Source organism: Sinohyriopsis cumingii, chromosome 10 (genome assembly GCF_028554795.1).
Source record: "Sinohyriopsis cumingii isolate HCF-2022 chromosome 10, ASM2855479v2, whole genome shotgun sequence".
Taxonomy (NCBI): Eukaryota; Metazoa; Mollusca; class Bivalvia; order Unionida; family Unionidae; genus Sinohyriopsis; species Sinohyriopsis cumingii.
In genome coordinates, this window is record NC_142970.1 from 50845086 (window position 1) to 50865997 (window position 20912).

The window sequence follows — 20912 nt, forward strand, 5'->3', positions numbered from 1 at the left end:
TATGAACTATAGACGATGTTCATTCCCTTTGAATTATCGGCACAATATGCTTACTGACGAGCTTTTCGCCTCTGCGAAAAGAATAAACGTAATATATATTTAATTAAAAAAATAACTGATTGAATTTCACATTTTCTTCATCATTATACCCAAGAATGTTTACAATATATTTTGTGAAAACAGCCAAAACACAGTTCGACAAAAACGTGTGTGTGTGTGTGTGTGTGTGTGATTTGGATTTTTATCGTAGCTTTTAAAAAAAATCAGTCATATCACTACGATGTCTGCAGTGTAACAGTTTATAGTGATATCTAACACTGGGGCATCATGCCGCAGACATGTGGCATGATGTCCCACCCAGTCACATTATCCTGACACCAGGCCGTCCAGTCCTAACACTAACCTCTTAATGCTGAGCGCCTAGCAAGGCAGCTGTTAGTACCATTTATGCAAGTCTTTAGGATGACACGGCCGGGGATCGAACCCACGACCTCCCGCATCCGAGGCGGACGCTCTATCCACTAGGCCACCGGAGCGGCGACAAAAACGTGGTCGTATTATAAATGAAACCATTATGAAGAGGTCTTAATTATGACATATTGATATATAATGGACAGACAGGAAAACCATTTGATGAAATTTGGCACAGTATATAACACACATAATTTTATTCTTAGTTTTGGAAGTACCTTACCCTTGTCATGCAAACATTTGATTGGACCGGTTTACTTTCCTGTGCTTTTTGTGCAATTCTTGGTGTTTTGCATTTTTAGAAATTTGCTTTTGATTGGTACTATATACTGACTGCTCTGCTGTTGTCCCATTATATGTTAATGCATACATACTGGTTGGGGGTGTTAAAATGGTTCTGAATATTAATGTTCAGTACATTGAAGTTCTTAATTGGATAACAGTATATCAGTGTATTACTCTCCAAGCACCTCTTCTCACTCGGATTATCCAGTTATTAAATGTGACTTTCTACAGTGGAACTTGTCTTGAAAGACTACCCCTTTTGCCGAAACATGATGATCTCTCAGGACAGGTGGTCTCTCATAACAGGTCATAACACTAAATAATCAATAAATCTGTACATGGAGAACCTGGTCTCTTATAGCAGTGGTCTCTCAATATAGGTTTTACTGTATTCACTTTTTGGTGTGTTTTCCATATACTGGAAAACTGCTTCTAGTCGTATATTGGCTTTTAAAGTATGTGCCCCAAAGTTAATCGTCGATAACCGGATTCAGCCAAAAATCACTTGGATCTAAATCAGGACTTTATGGAAAATGTGGCAAGCTTGGTTGCTGTTCTCCATCAGTGCGGCTTTCAAGACGAAGGCATTTTTATGCGCCGGTACATTATCATGGAATACCGGTACATTGATACATCAGGTACGCGTACGCGGAAGAGTGGTTCAATAGAGCTCAGCAACTTTGAATAACACTTTGGAGGCCAGCAGATATCCATGGACACTTGCAAAGTCAGACACAGATACTCTGACGACTGGCGTGATATGTAGTCTTTCCTCGTTTTCTCTGATCCAAACTTGTATTATTTCCATTTGAGTCGGTTCTAAAAAAAAAAAGTCAATCTTTGAATCATCATCTGTGACAGTCTTGTTCAAAGTCTAATACATGTTTGGCGATATGAACGCGAATCTGTTTTTGGCATTCCGTCAGCGGTATTCATTTTCTACTGAATTTTCTGAGCTTTATATGATTCTTACAAACAGCTGATGAGTTAATCCCCATGACAATATCAGTATCTTCTACCGTGTACCGAACATCTTTACCACTTGCCCCCTTCACAGAAGCCACTTCCAGCTCACCGTGTAGAACACGATCTTTCAGAAAATGAGCCATCTTCCGTGGATTCGCAGGCATCATTACAACGGTCAAACTAGGCCGATAAATCAGCCCCTTACCCATGATATTGATTTTTGAGTTAGAGGCTGATATCACCTGCTCATTAAAAGCTGCAATTATCTGCTAACACTTTTGACTGCACACATCTGTGTACATTGTATACACTTACCGATATTTCTCGTAGCTGTTGAGCTACCGTCGGCTGATTTTTTTTTTTTTTTAAATTTTTTTTTGGGGGGGAGGGGTTGATGGCTTGTACATTATATTTCCGGAGCAAATCCTATGTTTGGTGACTTAGAACAGGTGACATCAAACCCACATATCGTCCATTAGCATCAACACAGATTTGGGGAGTTGATTTATCGGACTACGTTGAAACCACAACATAATTGTAGGACATGACAGAGAATTAAATCCGTAAATTGTATTCAAGTCGGTCGTAATAGTAATCAGAGAGTACTCGTAACATCATCCAACTTTTAGTGTATACCTCTTTACGCGGTACTACTGGTGGTGGTGTTGTGAGGTTGTACCTTCGTACAAGGTGTCCTCTTTATTTTGATATCGTTATCTAAAGGGTGCTCGCCCTCGGTATTGTTGCCCGGATCGAGTAAATGTAAAAATAAAGTGTGAAACTTATAGATGGAATAAATAGAGATCTGAGCAGACATATATAGAACAGAATGACACTAACCCCCGTACATGGAAAAACAAAAAAATTAATCAATTACATAAACAACTGTGATAATACATTACATTAGGAGGATACACTTCTGTTTGAAATAAATCTTTCACCGAATTTCAAACACAAATATATTTATATAAATAGCCTATCTGTTTTAAATGATAGAATTGGTTTATCATGTAATCGAATGAACGATCAAAGTCATTGCCTTGTACAACTTCATAAACTGTTTATTGCGGGCCACTCCAACTTCACTACGGTGGATCTTCTCGGTCCTTTCGCTTTTTCCCTTTTTCAACCTCCCTACCGTCTCGCCTCTTTTCGGCCCTCAAACTTTGTGTGGGTAGGTGGATACGTAAGTACGTAGATACTTGGATAAGTAGGTACGTGGATAAGTTAGTGGATACTTCACTGGATACGTCCGTGGATACGTCAGTGGATACTTCATTAGAAACGTCCCTGGAACTATTTCCCATTTCAAAATAAACAGAGAAGCAACCTAAATCTTCTGTCAGTTGTGCTATTGGGAACAGATCATTACTCCCCACTCGTTATGTCAGATATCGTTCTGTCGGAATTCAAACAGGTACAAAAGGCTATCTGGTCAAGCTAAACATGGCAGACCATAAATAAACCTAGTTTCATAAGATTAATGTACTTCCTAATGGCTATTCCATCCTGACTCACATTAACATCACACGAGACATAACAGTTCCTTTCTCGTCTCAATTACACAAATGAATGAATGAAGTTCATTAAATGCCTTAGCTACGTTATGTTCAGCGAATACACACGTTCGAGTCTTTAGCATACATCAAATCATCTAAGATCGGTGAATTCAAACAGATTCTCGTAACTCATATCAACGAAAGTAATGCATGATATTCTTAGATTCCTATAACAATCAAAACGGCAAATTCAAACAATTCGTCAAACTTATATAAAGAAAATCATTGTACCAGTTCAGATAGATGAACTCAACACAGTTATACTCATATCAAGGAAATTGATCTTCGAATTTAAACAAATATATTCATGCAAATGAAAGCAACTGAATTCAAGCAAATCATTGTATTGGTATCAAAGAATTACACGAAACTGACGCATTTATCTTGTGCTTTCAAGCTTTGCTCGCTTCTACCGCCAGAATTGTGTCCGTTGACGTTCCATACATCCTGTCCCTTTGACAAATGTTTTACGAGAGAATTTCTTCCAAGTTCAATCTCGGAGTCCCTTATAGTTTCACTCATGCAGGAAAAATGCAGACTGACTGTATTTTTTCGATGCGGACAATTTAACCCCCAATAAATTTCGTGTAGGAACCACGCCTCTTATTTAGCGTAACCAATCAGGATTAAATATATGTATCGCCTTTTATAACAAGGCGCCAAAATTGCAGTCAGCCTGACTTATAGATTTCCAAACAACTGATTCTGGAAAAAAACTCTGACAGTTCCGATATAAGATCGAAGTTAACTCTCCCTTTCTAGTGTGTCTGACGGCTAAATAAACGAAGGCATAATTAAGAATCACTTCCTCTCCCGACACAGACATTAGAAACCATTGCAGTATAGCGATTTAACAAGCACCTGTCCCCCTAAATCTATTTAATTGTTCTCTGGCCCAAATTAATGTGTTCTTCATAGATTGACAGAAATTTGCATCCTTACATGTCACATATGTTACTTCAACTCGTATACCTGCAGGTAGTCTAGTATGCTGCACGTGCATCCGCAGATCGTTTCGACGAACATTTCATTTTTCGATCGGCATAAGTGACAGTTTGAAAGGAACAAAGTTATAGTAAAATATTTAGAAACTTTCAAGTATCCCTAGCAATATCTCCCTCTAAATTATGGAAGGGTGTTATTACTCTTTGGATTATAACTGTACAATACATATTATCCGGGACAACATTTTTGGTGGTCATGCATCAGCACCGTTGAGATATCATGTTATATTTCCATTGTTTAAGTCAGTTAAATGAGTCGCATATGGGCAAGTTAAATGGGTCGCACATGGGCTGGTTAAATGGGTCGCATATGGGCAAGTTAAATGGGTCGCATATGGGCAAGTTAAATGGGTCGCAGATGGGCTCGTTAAATGGGTCGCATATGGGCAAGTTAAATGGGTCGCATATGGGCAGGTTAAATTCGTCGCAGATGGGCTCGTTAAATGGGTCGCATATGGGCAAGTTAAATGGGTCGCATATAAGCAAGTTAAATGTAAAAGGTTGTTCTTGTCAAATTTCAATACCTGATTTGTTTAAATGTAAGTAGTTCAAAGGAGACAGTTTTCTGCGTCATTAGGTTTATATTAGGAACATATTCTTTGATTTGGGTTTTCATAACTCAACATCATTGAAATACATATATTTTGTTTACGTTTATGTGTTTGCAACTACTGTTTACTTTGGTCGTCTGCCATGCTACAGGGATTTGTAAATCTTGAAAGCACTTGGCCAGTGTTTCACAGACTTGCAGCACATGTTCTCTCTCTCTCTCTCTCTCTCTCTCTCTCTCTCTCTCTCTCTCTCGTAAATGAATGTTAGTATCGACAACCATTACCGGCGTAAGATGTGAAACAAAAACAAAAAGAAATAGAGATGGACAAAATTCGAATTCGAACAGTTTAGGTTTAAGGATTAAAACGGGGGGGGGGGTTACATATTTTTTTCAGAAAGTTTAATAAACAATCCATCAATATAGTAGTTAGCACAAAATACGTTCGGCAAGTACCACGATCCCATTTGCAGACGAAAACGACACAATTTAAATTCATGTAATTGAACTAGCTTCAAACGAAAACAAGTTATGAAACTAATTTGAATTCGATCAACATTTAAAGAATGTTAAAGTCTGGAAAAGCGTTTGATTTGAAGTACCTTTATAATACCAACAAGCAGATGACTTAATCCGCCCCACGTGTAAATAAAACAGACTGGTTCAAGAAACTTTGTATAAACATTTACCGAGTGGAGCACACAGACGTGAAGTCGTCACCATTGATCTGATACAAGAGCACTTGAAACTCTCGAAAGGTACAGGTTAGGGTTGAAGAGCGTGCTGTTATTTTAATATTATTCTAGAAAACCCATCAAATACTTTCGAAAGGCATTCTACAAAATCCATTAGAAGAGTCAGAGTACATGTAACGTTCATAATTTCGAGTTATTTCCGAATGCTAACGAAAGTCATGTCATATATGCCAACAGGTATAAAAATAATCATTTGTTGTGCTCAGGTATTTGTCATTCTCTCTCCCTCTCTCACTCTCTCTCTCTCTCTCTCTCTCTCTCTCTCTCTCTCTCTCTCTATATATATATATATATATATATATATATATATATATATATGTGTGTGTGTGTGTGTGTGTGTGTGTGTGTGTGTGTGTATGCGTGTGTGTTTATGTGTGTATCATTGTTATATCATTAATGAATTAATAATACATATATCCGCATCATCGGCATCGCCACAAGTGTACAAAGTGAAAACTCTAAATTCGTTCTTTAATTATATATTTTCTGCCCTTCTTCACGGCCCTGACTTGAGTTTACGAGATTATTTATGATATATATTAAAGGGATTAGAACTTATACGAGAGAATTGTAAATATCATGGTACAATTTGTGTCCTTTACAATTTATAATGCCTCTTTCCCTTGTCATCTCGGCGAAATTGTTTATGGGTGGGGCGATAATTTTGTTTTTCTTATTTTTCACATTTTCAAATGGTTTTCAGATGTAAATTAAATGTAAGTGAGTTTCGATCCAAAGCGACGGTATTGTGACATTAAATCACCTTTTATATTTCATTGGAAGAAATGCTTGTAAGAGCCTGTAAACGTACTCCTGCAGTGCTTCTGCAATATTGTATGTACTCGAGGATAAGTCGAATGCAGCTATTACGACGTAGACCAGGGGTGCGCAACCTTTTTCGGCAAAGGGCCAGATTGCATTTTCTAAGACCACTCGATGACCGCAAACACAAATTACTTTACTGTGATTACTGTTCACGGGCCAGATTTCAGTGCTGTTTTCATTGCCATGAGAGCCGGACAGAATACGTTGGCGATCCGGCCCACGGGCCACGGGTTGTGCACCCCTTACGTAAATATATATTTGCCGTAATGTAATGCGCATACAGATTAATCCGTAGAATAAACACTTAAAACCCTGATTTGCTATCGCACGACGAACCGGTAGATCATGGTCTATATTGTTATAATCACATCGGACTTTTACGTGAGTATGTACGGAATTCTGAAGCTCTCTATGAATGCGTGCACATGTTATAAACACTTAACAGCAGTTTGTCATGATTAAATTAGTCCGGAAAGTATTTGATCTACTAAAATATATGACATTTTATTTAAAAGGACACACACACACACACACACACATACACACACACACACATTCGCAGTGATTAAAACTGGATTGGGTTGTATATTTACACTGAGACACAAACATTATTTTATCAACCTTAAAAAAAAACATATGGGTAAGCATGTTTAGAAAAAATTATATATATATATATATATATATATATATATATATATATATATATATATATATATATATATATATATATATATATATATATATATATATTCTCTAATTATCCATGTACAAAAATGCTTAACATTTGTCTTGCAGCTGGATGCTTCTTTGATGGTAAACAGCGCATAGATGGAGAATCATTCAAACTGTCCAGTGACCCTTGCGTTGAATGCACGTGCAGGGTAAGGTTGTAGGTTTAAAGTAGATTAAAGTATTTATCACCTTTAGCACTTACAACGCAATCAAATTTGTGCTGAAATTCGATATATCGCATTCCCGAAATAAGCATGTCACTTTTTAACTTGATCTGTTAAAACTTAAGATAAAAATGAAATAAAAGGAATTGTTTCACAAATAATGAACCTTTAATGTGTCATACATTATACATTCACTATGTCTTCAAAGTTAAAAGGAATTTGGTTTGGTTGAATTGTGAATAAATAAAAAGCTAACAGAGGCACCAAGAAGAAAAAAGAAACGTGTTGCAAATTGAAGACATCGTTGATACACTTTATACTGCCTTGTCTTTTCATTTGCCTCGTGGTTATTTTCCGTGCAACAAATTCGTTTTGTGCCCTTTTTCGTGACACATTATGGCAGATATTTAGACACTGAGAAAAATTGAAAACTAAATTAGTCTAATTTAGACACCGAGACATATTGACGATTAAATTACTCTAATTTAGACACTGCAACATCGTGCAAATTAAATTACTCTAAAATTGAAGATTAAATTGCTATAACTTAGACATTTAGACAGCTTACAGATTAAATTACTCTAATCTCGAAAATGAGACAAATTTAAAATTAAATTACTAAAATATAGACACCGAGGCATATTGACCATCAAGTTACTCCCATGTAAACAAAGACATCGTACGAATTATATTACTCTTATTTAAACAATGAGACAAAATGAAGATTAAAATATCTAATTTAGACACTGAGACAATTTGAAGATTAAAATCTCTAATTTAGACACTGAGACAAACTGAAGATTAAAATCTCTAATGTAAAGACTGAGACAAAATAAAGATTACAATCTCTAATGTAAAGACTGAGACAAAATGAAGATTACAATCTCTAATGTAAAGACTGAGACAAAATGAAGATTACAATCTCTAATGTAAAGACTGAGACAAAATGAAGATTACAATCTCTAATTTAAAAACTGAGACAGAATGAAGGTTATCAGCTCTAATTTAAACAGTGAGACAAAATGAAGATTGAATTCTGTAATTTAGACACTGAGACAAATTGAAGAATAAATTCCTGTCATTTAAAGGCTGAGACACATTTATTCACAGTCTTGTATGCAATCATTTCTTTTGATATCAGATATGCATCAGATGATTTGTACTGTCAAGAGAAATACTCTTGTCGCTGTATTTACATTCTGAATGCATTGACACTAATAGCGTTTATATTGTAATTACATTTGAATGCAATTCCACTATAACACAAATAGTTTTATATTGTAATTATATTTGAATGCAATTCCACTAGAACATTAATAACGTCTATATTATAATTATTGTAGTTTGTAATTACCGTAGTTTATTATTACCGTAGTTTTGAAACTCCCTTTCAGATCATTTGCATTTGTTTATTTATCAATGGCCGCTAAGTACAGACAAATACGGTAACAGTCAATTTCGAAACCATTACAGTTTACATCTCAGAGAAAATTTATAGAAAATGTGACATACTTCCCTTTTCGCATTTTGATGAAATTTGAGTGATCGTACTCTAAATGCAGCTATATCTTTGTAGCTCCAGATAATTTGCTTATGCAGCCATTTCATTTTGTTTGAGGTTTGGGGTGGGGTTGGAGGGAGGGGTTGTTTGTTTTACATGTTTAAAATGCCTTTAAAGTACTTTTTGTTTTAATCATATGCAGGGAGGAAACATATCCTGCGAGAAACATGCTTGCCCGGCACTAATTTGTAGAGAAAGCAAAATCCATACTCCAGAGGGTAGCTGTTGTCCAATTTGTCAGGGTAAGGCAACTTATTGAACATATTATATTAAATAAATAAATAAATAAATAAATAAATAAATAAATAAATAAATAAATAAATAAATAAATATTATCTATGTAATGAACTTTGAAGGAGTGAAAAGTCTTATTGCACGATATGCCGTACTTCGTCCGATTACTGTTATTAACGTATCGGAAATTATTTGCTTTTAACATTAAATACACACAAACATCATAAATCTTTAATTATATTTAAATAGTCTGGTGATGTATTCTCCAAAAAATTGATTGAGGTCTTAACATTGCAGCCATCATCTAACACAAAACATGAGAGGACAATACCAGACCAGAACAAAATCAAAACCAAAACTTCGTTATTTTTTTAACAAAATCCAGACGTATGTTTTATTTATTTAAATTATGGATAGAAACTGAGACAAGTTTCTCATTATTTCTACCCTCTTTATTTCAGGTAAAAGAATGATATTTAATTTACCTAGAGGACTGTGCTATTTTCAAACAAAAATATATCGGTCTGGGGCAGTTTTCAGGCACGATGATTGTACACTTTGTCAATGTGAAGTAAGTATCACACGTTTATTATTATTATTATTATTATTATTATTATTATTATTATTATTATTATTATCATCGTTGTTGTTTCTTATTTTTCAAATTTACCGTTCCGGTGGCTTAAGTGATTAGAACGTCCGCCTCGGATGTGGGAGGTCGCGGGTTCGAACCCCACCCCCCGATTCGTACCAAAGTCTAATAAAAATTGTACCAGCAGCTGTATTGGCAGACGCACATTAGCCGTTAAGGCGGCTTACCTCCAAAGTGGACATCACCCTCAAAGTATATCGCTTGTAAGAGGTTAGTGTTCGGACTGGTCGGCCTGGTGTCAGAATAATGTGAATGGGTGGGACATCATGCTACATGTCATCGGCATGATCCCCAGTGCTAGAAATCACTATAAACTGCCACACTGCAGACATCTTAGCGATATTGCTAAAATTGTTAAAGCTACTTTAAAAGTCCAAAACACAAGCCTTATTATTATTATTATTATTATTATTATTATTATTAACACATACCGCAAACATTTTATTGGTCCTCGCTAGATGTCATTTATGAATTGATGTTTAAAAATATTATTTAAGGTAATAAGCCACACTCTGTTTGAACTTTTAAAAAAAATCATTTTTCATTATTTCATTTTCTTAGAGTTCTTAGTGCGGACGAATTTGATGCTCTGTATGTAAATGAAACGAACTGAACCCCCAAATGCCCAGTTCACACCTGTAAATAAAACCACACGAACCCCCAAATGCCCAGTTCACACCTGTAAATAAAACCACAAGACCACCCAAATATTCATTTCACACCTGTAAATAACACCACCCGAATCTCTAATGCCTAGCTCACACTAGACTTCATGTAAATAAAACTACCTGAGGCCCTAATACCAGGTTAACACTAGACCAGCTGCACTAGACAACATGGAAACATAACCACCCTAACCCCAAATACCCAGTTCACAACTGTTAATAAAACAACCGAAACCCCATATGCATTGTTCACACTAGACTTTAAGTAAATAAACAACATTAAGCCCTAATGCCAGGTTAACACTCGACAGTGTGGAAACACAACCACCCTAGCCCCAAATGCCCAGATCAGAACTGTAAATACAATCATAGGAACCCCAAACATCTAGTGCACACTAGACTATACGTAAATAAAACTACGTGAAGCACTACTGCCATGTTTACACTAGACAATATGGAAATATAACCATCTGAACCCCAAATGCCAGTTCACACCTGGAAAACAATACTAGCTGAACCCCAAATGCCAGTTCATACCTGGAAAACAATACTAGCTGAACCCCAAATGCCCAGTTCACACCTGGAAAACAATACTAGCTGAACCCCAAATGCCCAGTTCACACCTGGAAAACAATACAACCTGAACCCCAAATGCCCAGTTCACACCTGGAAAACAATACTAGCTGAACCCCAAATGCCCAGTTCACACCTGGAAAACAATACTAGCTGAACCCCGAATGCCTAGTTCACCAGCGAATATATAAAAATAATAATCTGAATCCCTAATACCAATTCATACCTGATAAACCTCCTAGTTTTTTGTACTGATAATGTTTTTGTGTGTGTGCTTAACTGATTAAATCTTTAGCACCAGCATATAAATAACATGCACACTCACATCCGTTCCATATATGGTTTAATAATAATAATAATAATAATAATAATAATAATGAGGACTTTGTATTGCGCCTAATCTTTAGAAGCTCTAAGTGCTTTACAACATTAGACAACACCTAAAACAAAAAATAAAAAAATAAAAAACATTTATATGATTACAAAAAACAAACACCATGAAATTAGAAAACATAAAACATGCTGAAAATATTTAAGGTAGAAAACATTATAAAATCTTTAACTTTGTTCTTGCAGACGAAATAGGTGAGTTTTAAGAGCATTCTTGAATGAAATAACTGTATCTTTGTGTCTAAGTTCAGTGGGCAATTCGTTCCACTTTGCTGGGCCCTGGTATGCAAAAGAACGTTGTCCATATGTCTTCGTTTTCATAGTGGGAATAATGAGGATACGATTGTCAGAAGAGGAGCATAAGTTTCTTGCTGGTGTGTACACATGGGTGAGGTCGGACAGGTATGTTGGACTGGAGTCCGTCACTGAAACGTAGCACAGAGAACATGTGATTTCATATTCGCTATTTTTCTACATTGACAGGCTAACATAAAAATATAATATGGCAGACGAATGAAAAGAATTACCATTACTCGCATTAATGCAGAAATTTAGCACGAGAAATTCCCAAGGAAAAGGCAGAAGAAAATTTACAAATGAGATGCATCACGTACTTTTACAAATCCAGAGAACGGAAATTAAATATCCTTGTTAAGTTTATTTCAGCTATGGTGGCGCTCTACAGTTTCGTATTTTGCATGGGTTAGACTTTTAAAGAAAACTAATTTCCCTGGCTTTCCTCACTGGTTATACTGGCTATTTAAAAAAGACCTTGTATATCTAAGGTATAATTCAAAGAACCTTAAATTCCCTTTATTTTCATGTATGATTGATGGGTGTAATACGGGTTCTAGAATATACAGCTTGGCCTTACTCCAGATGTGCACCTTTCAAAAAAGTGCTAGCTCTACTTGGTCATTTTCACTTCCTGAACTTCAGAGGTAAATTGTATAAAAAAGAGCCGATAACTTTTTTTTTTACATTTTATATATTTAGTAATTCATTCGTTGCACTTTCAGAAGCTGTATTGTCTAGTCTGGCAAAATTCATTTTCCCTATTTTAATAGCTGCTATGGATAGTGTACTTTAGACTAATTCAGGCTGATTGTTTAGCACAAGGGGGCAGTCATTTTAGTTAGCAGTGTGCTTAAATCATGTACAATTTCCAAAAGTACAATATCCAAAGAAATATCTTCCACATTACATTAATGTAGCATAGAGGTATGCCAACATTCTCTCCATTGTGCATGTTTTAAATGCGAACAACTTCACCTTACATACGTCAATCTCTCAAAAGTACATAATAACTGGTGAGTGATAAATTTTATGTCCGAGTTTGAAATGGTATTACCTGCTTATGGTTACAATCCATCTTGATGGCACAACCGGAATATACTCGACCTTTACTGATCCAATTGACCGATGCCGATAACTGCTGCCGTTGCGTCAACATTTTAACCTCTGCAGATGGAGCCTTTATCTCTGATTTCAATGCTCAGGCTATAAACATGCAAATAAAATTTCAAGTCAGTACAACTTGGAGACGGACGAGAGCGTCTTAGATGTCACTTTAGAAATGGCAACTTCACATAGTTATTTGTATATCGTATATATAGTTTCAACCGTCGTTTGTTATTTGGATACCGTCCGTACTCGCGTAAACGTCGGATCTAATTGCAAAACAGCACAGACCCAGATCTGCCTTCAGGCCTGGGTCTACGCGTATGGTTATGACTAATCAGTACAAAACTACACAGACGCTGATCTGTTGGTGCATTGTACGACGACAGATCAGGGTCTATGTTGTTTCCAGTAGGAATCGACTTGTACGTGAGTAAATATGGTACTTTAGAAGACTCGTCTTGTATTCACTTAGTGATCTTTTTGTTTATCTTTGTGCCACTTTATTGCATTGAAACGGATATACATACTTTCAGAACTTAAGTGGAATTTCAAGTATTTGTCACTGGGAAGTGAAAGTGGTTCCGATGAGCAGAATAGTATCACGTGACACTGCATTGTTATGATGGACAGATTATAAATCCGTGTAATCCAGCCGTTAAAAGAAGACCGGTAATTTAGGTTTGGTTTGGTTGTGAGCTGAATTGTTCAGCGTGAAAACACGATGAAACGGCTCAGCCGAAAAAAACTTCTGTTTAATTCTACCGACTTTTTGGGCTAATTGGTATTCGAACAACAATCGCGATGGCAATGTTATGTATTTTATACTTCTCCAAACTTTGCAGAATGGAACGTCTGTATGTGAGCGAGAGAACTGTGCCCATCTTGACTGCCCTGAAGACCAGCAATTCCAAGTGGCCAACTCTTGCTGTAAAGCCTGCCCCAAAAAATGTGATTACAATGGATTTTACTATCAGGTCTGTATTAACTAATGCATCACACAAGACTTGATTCATTAAATTAGATCAGGTTTTTCAACATAGATCATATAAAAGGAAAATAATAAATTCACACCCCGCCCCACCCAAAAACAAAAACACACACGCACAACAGGACCTGTACTCTCGAAACCGTGAGTATGAATTTGTGCTCCAACCAAAATCCCACAACCCCAAACACGTACAATCGATCGATTTCATTAAAATTCAGCGTGTAAATAGAAAACAAAAAAGTTAATCCAATCCTAAAAATTATATCATGTTAATTGGATTAAAATAAATTTTACGGATTTCCAAAGCTTTCGGACTGTGAGCTTTAGTTTTTCCCCTACAGTAGTTTCGAGATTATGGGGTCTGAACATTTATCAAGAAGAAATACTCGACAGCATCTATGCGCTGTGTTACATTTCCAGATGGTCCAGGTCCGTCCCACTGGTAGATGTGTTGCTCCTTGGCTGACCATGGGTCAGCTTAACTATTTCACACTAGATTAAACATAATTCTCTCAGGAATTACCTAAATTGGCAACAGGTCTTAAACATAACAAAAGCATATGTTAAGTTATTCTTCACTTCCAAATGCCTGTTCGATGCATTCGTAAGCTTTTTAACATAGGAGAATTAGGCCGATCCTCGGCTGGACCAGCATCCTAGGCTGGCCCTGAATGACCGCGTAGGGCCCTGTGAGGCCGAGTGGTCTCAGGCATGGTCTACTGGCATCTCACCTCTGTCCGCATGGGTTCAAGTCTCAACTCGGCCAACGTGGTTATGTAAGAAAGCTTTCCAGTAGCTTCCCATGGGTCGGTGGTTCTTCGCTGGAATTTTCTTCATTTTTGAAATATACTGCCCTTCATGTACAGTTTATCATGTGCTAAAAATAGCGCAAACGAAAAACAAACCGATCTCTCTCAGAGGTACCTGTAATTAGGCCGTTACATGGTCGTCCCACTGCTAGCATAACCTGCAAGTGTGAAAAGAAAACAGTGCCAAAGCGAATCGAATCCCAGCGCTTGATTGGTCAAAACTACTAGTGTCAAAGAGTATCAGACAAAAGGGTTTTTGTTGTTGTTGTTGTTGTTGTTGTTTTTTATATAGAAATTACCAAATAGTTTGGTCCATTTATATAAATTTCGCTTGTTATCATATATGCAATTTGTTCATTGTGTTAAAAAAAATAAGGTCCAGCAAGTAAGAGGCACTTCGTGGAATCAAAGAAAAATATTTTAAAATTCCATTGAATATTTTAATCTTTGGATAGCTCACCGAGCCCGTTACGTCGGTATACATGTGTATTTTCTTACGTATCTTCTGGGATCATTAAGCTTGAAAAAAGAGCGAGAAGTAGCTGTGAAATACGTGTATTTTCATGGACATTTTGTTCCTTTCCTGCTCTAACAACAGCGTATGTGTTGAATCACTAGCGTGACCACCAACACACAAAAACAGACAAACGGTGCACGGTAAGACGCATGAACAAGCTCAGGTCAATTAAGTTATTTATAAATATATACTAATTTTCTAACGGTACCACATGTTTTACGACAACTAATTTTAAAATGACCATAAAGCAGCATGCAACAGGAAGAAATAAATAAAAGCAGACAGATTTGGAATAATTTACGTGACTGCGTAATAAGCTCTAGTGATTTTACGTTCTGTGAGAAACGTGCTAGAAATATATGGTTTCTTACCGCAAAATTTCTGAAAACTTTTTACGTATATCAAGATTTTATAATATAAAATATATCCTCCATATTTATCCTTCAAGTTCAATTCTCTTGGCAGCCGGGTTTCTCATGGTCCATTTAAGATTTCGTTATATGGTTTAAATTGATAACAACGCCTTGGTAAATCAATGCTATACGGTGTGCCTGTGATTTCAAAGCTTATAACGCGTGTGTGTGTTGTTCGCGGAGTTACACTTTGGAGTCTGTCTTAAATAACGCAGGTTTTAAGTTTGGCAATCATTATTTTAGTATTTATGAACATATTAAAGTTATCATTTTTATGTTGAAAATTTTTGACGGTGTTTTTATTTTCGCGACATTAACATCGTTAACGTTCCTTCACTGCGAAATATTCCCACTATACGGTACGTGTCTTTTATATAAAAAAGTCACATATTTTATCTACACAGATAATGAAATGTTTTCCGTGCATTTCCAATAATGTCTTGATCGTAATTTATCACAATGCTTTTGTAATGATTGCAGCTTTAAGGCACGTATAAACTTTAAGAAATCTTTAAATGTATATATTTGTATCCAAAATCACCTTTTTCTCATAGAAACTTATTTTTTGATTATTCGAAGATGAGCTTTTAGATGATAATTAAAATGAATTTTTAGTTTTGACTCTTTACAAATATTTTTAAACGAAGAATCATGAGAACTGTTTTAAGAAATATTATTTTGCACTGAAGCGTAGTTTTCAAGCAGATGCAGTTATTAATAATTGATATAAACGAATATCATTGTCCTATGCACCTTTTCAATCATGTAATAGTGTAGCCAATTAATTAATTAGCCCACCGTCCCTCGGGGCTTGGAGATGCTGAATATGCCCAATGCGCCCTTCCGCATGTCATAAGGGGTGACCGAAGTCACCATGACTCAGTGGTCAGAGTGTCAGATTCGCGATGGAAATGCTGCCGGTTCGAATCCCACAATCGGATCAACCTGAAATAGTTACTGTAGTGTGTCTATGGGCACGGCATTTTATTTTCCAATTGCCTCTGCTCTAAATAACAGACTCGTGTTTTTGTGACGTAAAACACTAAAACAAAACAAAACTGAAAAACGGTGTTCTTATTTCTTCAGCATGGACAAACGTGGAAACCCGATATATGTACAACATGTGACTGCAACGACGGAACAACACACTGCCAAGTGCAGCAATGTAACAACATGCTTTGGTGCCACAACGTGAGTTATGTTTTTGTGTGTGTTTTTTATATTTTATTTTTGTTTTGTTGGGGACGGGTCATTGTTCTCCGACAGATAAATTGCATGAAATATTGTAATTTCACAACGATAACACGCTGATCTTTTATGTAAGAAAAATTCTGAAAATCAATAGTCATTAAATTCAGATGCTTGGCAACCACCCAAGCATTACCTCGCAACTGCCCTGGATGGGGGTTGGGTGAGTGGGCGGAGACTTACTGATTGAACAAAATTCCACACAAACAACTTTTTATTTGGAGGAAGCTCCATATTATTTGTTTTTAGGGGAGGACCAGACTTTTATGCTGCGCCACTGACATGAACCTTCTAACGTCTGCATATTTCTTTAACTATTTCATAATTAACCGGAATTTTAAAGTTCTATAATTTCAACTAGCAAAAAATTAATTTCGTAGTCAACAGTGCTTACTTACTTTACAAAATTATAAAATTTGAAGAAATAAAAACAATGTCTCCATACAGCCCTTTTTATTTCTAGTCTGCATGGAATACATATGTAAGTGCTTTAATTACACTGAATCTAATATAGGAAAATTTGAAATGATTCATGCATGTCTGTCATAAGGATTCAAATTGGTTGAAACACCTTTCTTCTAGGTATGTAAGTGTGAGGACTTTGTTTTTCCTATACCGACTTGTTACGATTTGGATTTTTCCATGTAGTGACATGTGACGATTGGGACGGTTCACATCTAAATGTTGTATCTTTTATGATAGAAGTTAATTAGAATTAAAACATGGATTGTAATGAAAAGCTACAATACAGTGAAATGGCCCTCTTTCGAAATTACGCTACAATACACTATGAAATGTCCCTCTTTCGAAGTTACGCTACAACACACTGTGAAATGATTCTTATTCCAAGTTATGCTATAACACACAATGAAAAGGCTATCATTCCAAGTTATGCTATAACACACAATGAAAAGGCTATCATTCCAAGTTATGCTATAACACACAATGAAAAGGCAATCATTCCAAGTTATGCTATAACACACAATGAAATGGCCATCATTCCAAGTTATGCTTTAACACACAATGGAAAGTCCATCTTTCGAAGTTATGCTATAACACACAGTGAAAAGGCCATCTTTCGACGTTATGCTATAACATACAATGAAGGGATTCTCTTTCCTAAGTTATGCTATAACACACAATGAAAATGCCATCTTTTAAAGTTAATCTATAACATAAAAGGAAAAGGCAATCTTTCGAAGTTATTCCATAACACACAATGAAAAGGCCTTCTTTCAAAGATATGCTATAACACACAATGAAAATGCCATCTTTTAAAGTTAATCTATAACATAAAAGGAAAAGGCAATCTTTCGAAGTTATGCTATAACACACAATGAAAAGGCAATCATTCCAAGTTATGCTATAACACACAATTAAATGGCCATCATGCCAAGTTATGATTTAACACACAATTAAATGGCCATCATTCCAAGTTATGCTTTAACACACAATGGAAAGTCCATCTTTCGAAGTTAATCTATAACATACAAGGAAAAGGCAATCTTTCGAAGTTATGCTTTAACATACAATGAAGCGGTTCTCTTTCGAAGTTATGCTCGATTATCTCATAATACACTTCGAATGACAGTTACACAGCTTTACATTTCTTTTTATATCTTCATAAACTTGTTTTTGTCTTGCAGGGTTATGTGCTAAAATTTATCGACGGAGAATGTTGTCCACGATGTGTTGAAGGTAATGATTTTCTATCGACAGTATGTTGTCTATCAATAAAAGTGTTATGTTTCTATTTACCAATAATTCCATTTGGAATAAATATATTTTTATCGGCCAGAGTATATAAATATAAAAGAATACAGATGTACCTTTGCTAATTTTGAAATTATATGTAATATATAACAGGAGAGACCCGAATGGATACTTGGATCAAATGACAACACAACACAATGTGATGAATGATGGAAGTTTATGATATGAATGAATAATTATATATATACATACAAATACAGTGATTCTTTCACGCTCTAAACATGCGTCTCATTTAATTACTTATCAAAACATTCATAAATAGGGAGAAAAAAAGTGATTCATATATTCAAATGTATGACGGTAAGATTCGCATAATCTCACGTAATGGAAGTGAGATTCACATAATCTCATGTAATTTCATGTAATGAAAATAAGATTCAAATAATCTCATGGAATGAAAATAAGATTCAAATAATCTCATGAAATAAAAATAAGATTCAAATAATCTCATGTAATCAAAATGACCCAATTGTGCTCACTGAAACAGTAATCACTTGAAACAAACATGACTCTGTCATTTGTACAGACGTAGGATTCATAAATATTTGTAAAAAAAAAACTTGCAAATGTGTCCACTGACAAACCACACAGTTCTCCCGAATTCTTGGATTAGTCCACACTTGTATCGGCCACACACACCTTTCATGGATCCACCATGCGCACAAGTTTACAAAGTAGTGGTTTCTTTGTATGGCCTTGATGGTTACATCCTTTTCCATATACATATAGACACAGACGGCCAGACAGACAGCCTGATACACCCGCACACACATACGCATCGACAGCACACAATTCTCCTAAATTGGGTTGGCCCACTTGTATTGGCCACGCCCATCCTTCATGGATTCACCATGGGCACAGACATACGTATAGTATGTATAGTGTGTGCCTGAATTCTACAACTCTTTCCCGTATTTTTACAGTAGATCTATTGTCTAATATTTTCACATATTTCAGCACGTGCAGTGTGCACAGTATTCGGAGATCCTCACTACAGATCGTATGACGGAAGAATCTTCAATTTTCAAGGAACCTGCAAATATCTATTAACTGGAGACTGCAAAGATAAAACGTTTACTATCAAAGTCAGAAATGACGCAAGGACGTCTTCCAAATTTACTTGGACGAGAATGCTTGTGATATATTTACATAAGATTAGAATTAGCTTTCTTCAGAGACTTCGAGTGAAAGTAAAACGAAAAACTGTTAAATTACCTTACCATTCTGAGGGGCATCCATCATTTTCTGTGATAAAGGACGGATATTCTGTAGTTTTAAAAGTTGATAATGGACTGCAAGTCACCTGGGATGGCGACAGCTTTGTGGAAGTTTCAGTCCCTACAAACTACAGACATAAATTATGTGGATTGTGCGGTAATTTCAATGGCCTCGGAACGGACGATCTTCGAGGAAGGGATGGTAAATTGTACTTTAACGGTGAGGAGTTTGGAGATACCTGGCGCCTTGGAGGTCGTGGTTCGTGCAGTATTCGTCCAGAGCTGCATAATACAGTGTCTCCATGTCAAACCAAACCGGAAGCGCTTATCAAGGCAAAAAAAGAATGCAGTCTCTTAATTAGTTCAGTATTCTACAAGTGTAGAACAGTAGTTGATGTCCGGCCGTATTACAGGTAAGGCATTTGAATTTTCAGACATATTTAAATTACAAATAGGCATTTGTTTGTAATTATTTCTTGCTATACATAATTATTTGTCTATAATTACTGAATGTATGTGCATAATGTTGTTTGTTTGTGAAGGGTTATTTTCTTAGATTTAAATTACAAAATTATGGTTTTTTTGTGACTGGTAATTTAATAGATTTCAATTACTATGGTCTACAGCATATGTATGAGTTACCCTATTAAAAAAAATTATCGCTAGTGGTTAAATTTCTACTAAAATACTTAGATTTGAGTTTCCTCTTCATGGGATTGATAAGCATATCGACAGACACACACACACACACACACACACACACACACACACACATATATATATATATATATATATATATATATATATATATATATATATATATATATATATATATATATATATATATATATATATATATATATATATATACACACAGAGACAGACAGACAGAATTTTATTGGGACTTTTTATTAGACAATGCAGCTATATAGGAATTATGTGAAATAAAAAATATCTTTCTTATTAGTTTTTTATACCACAGAAAGGTTTGCATTATAGGAATGTTGCCTTTAACAGACATACTGTAAAACAGGAATATGGTGCAGATCTGCAAATCAGTTATTATTTGGTATAGTGTTAAAGTATTATATTACATAGTGTAACAGTTTTTATGTCATGATGTAAGTTTATTATATGGCACAGTGTAACAATTTATT

General features: G+C 35.7%; 1 protein-coding gene across 1 annotated transcript in view; it reads left to right on the forward strand.

Annotated features, from left to right (window-relative positions):
* Positions 1 to 20912, forward strand: part of LOC149790137 (BMP-binding endothelial regulator protein-like) — a 92224-nt gene that overhangs the window by 62954 nt on the left and 8358 nt on the right. The window contains exons 7-13 of the mRNA XM_089972118.1: positions 7211 to 7296; positions 9015 to 9114; positions 9568 to 9677; positions 13633 to 13764; positions 16604 to 16708; positions 18412 to 18463; positions 19496 to 20168. Coding sequence (XP_089828244.1) covers positions 7211 to 7296; positions 9015 to 9114; positions 9568 to 9677; positions 13633 to 13764; positions 16604 to 16708; positions 18412 to 18463; positions 19496 to 20168 — 1258 coding nt within the window. The remainder of the gene's footprint in view (positions 1 to 7210; positions 7297 to 9014; positions 9115 to 9567; positions 9678 to 13632; positions 13765 to 16603; positions 16709 to 18411; positions 18464 to 19495; positions 20169 to 20912) is intronic.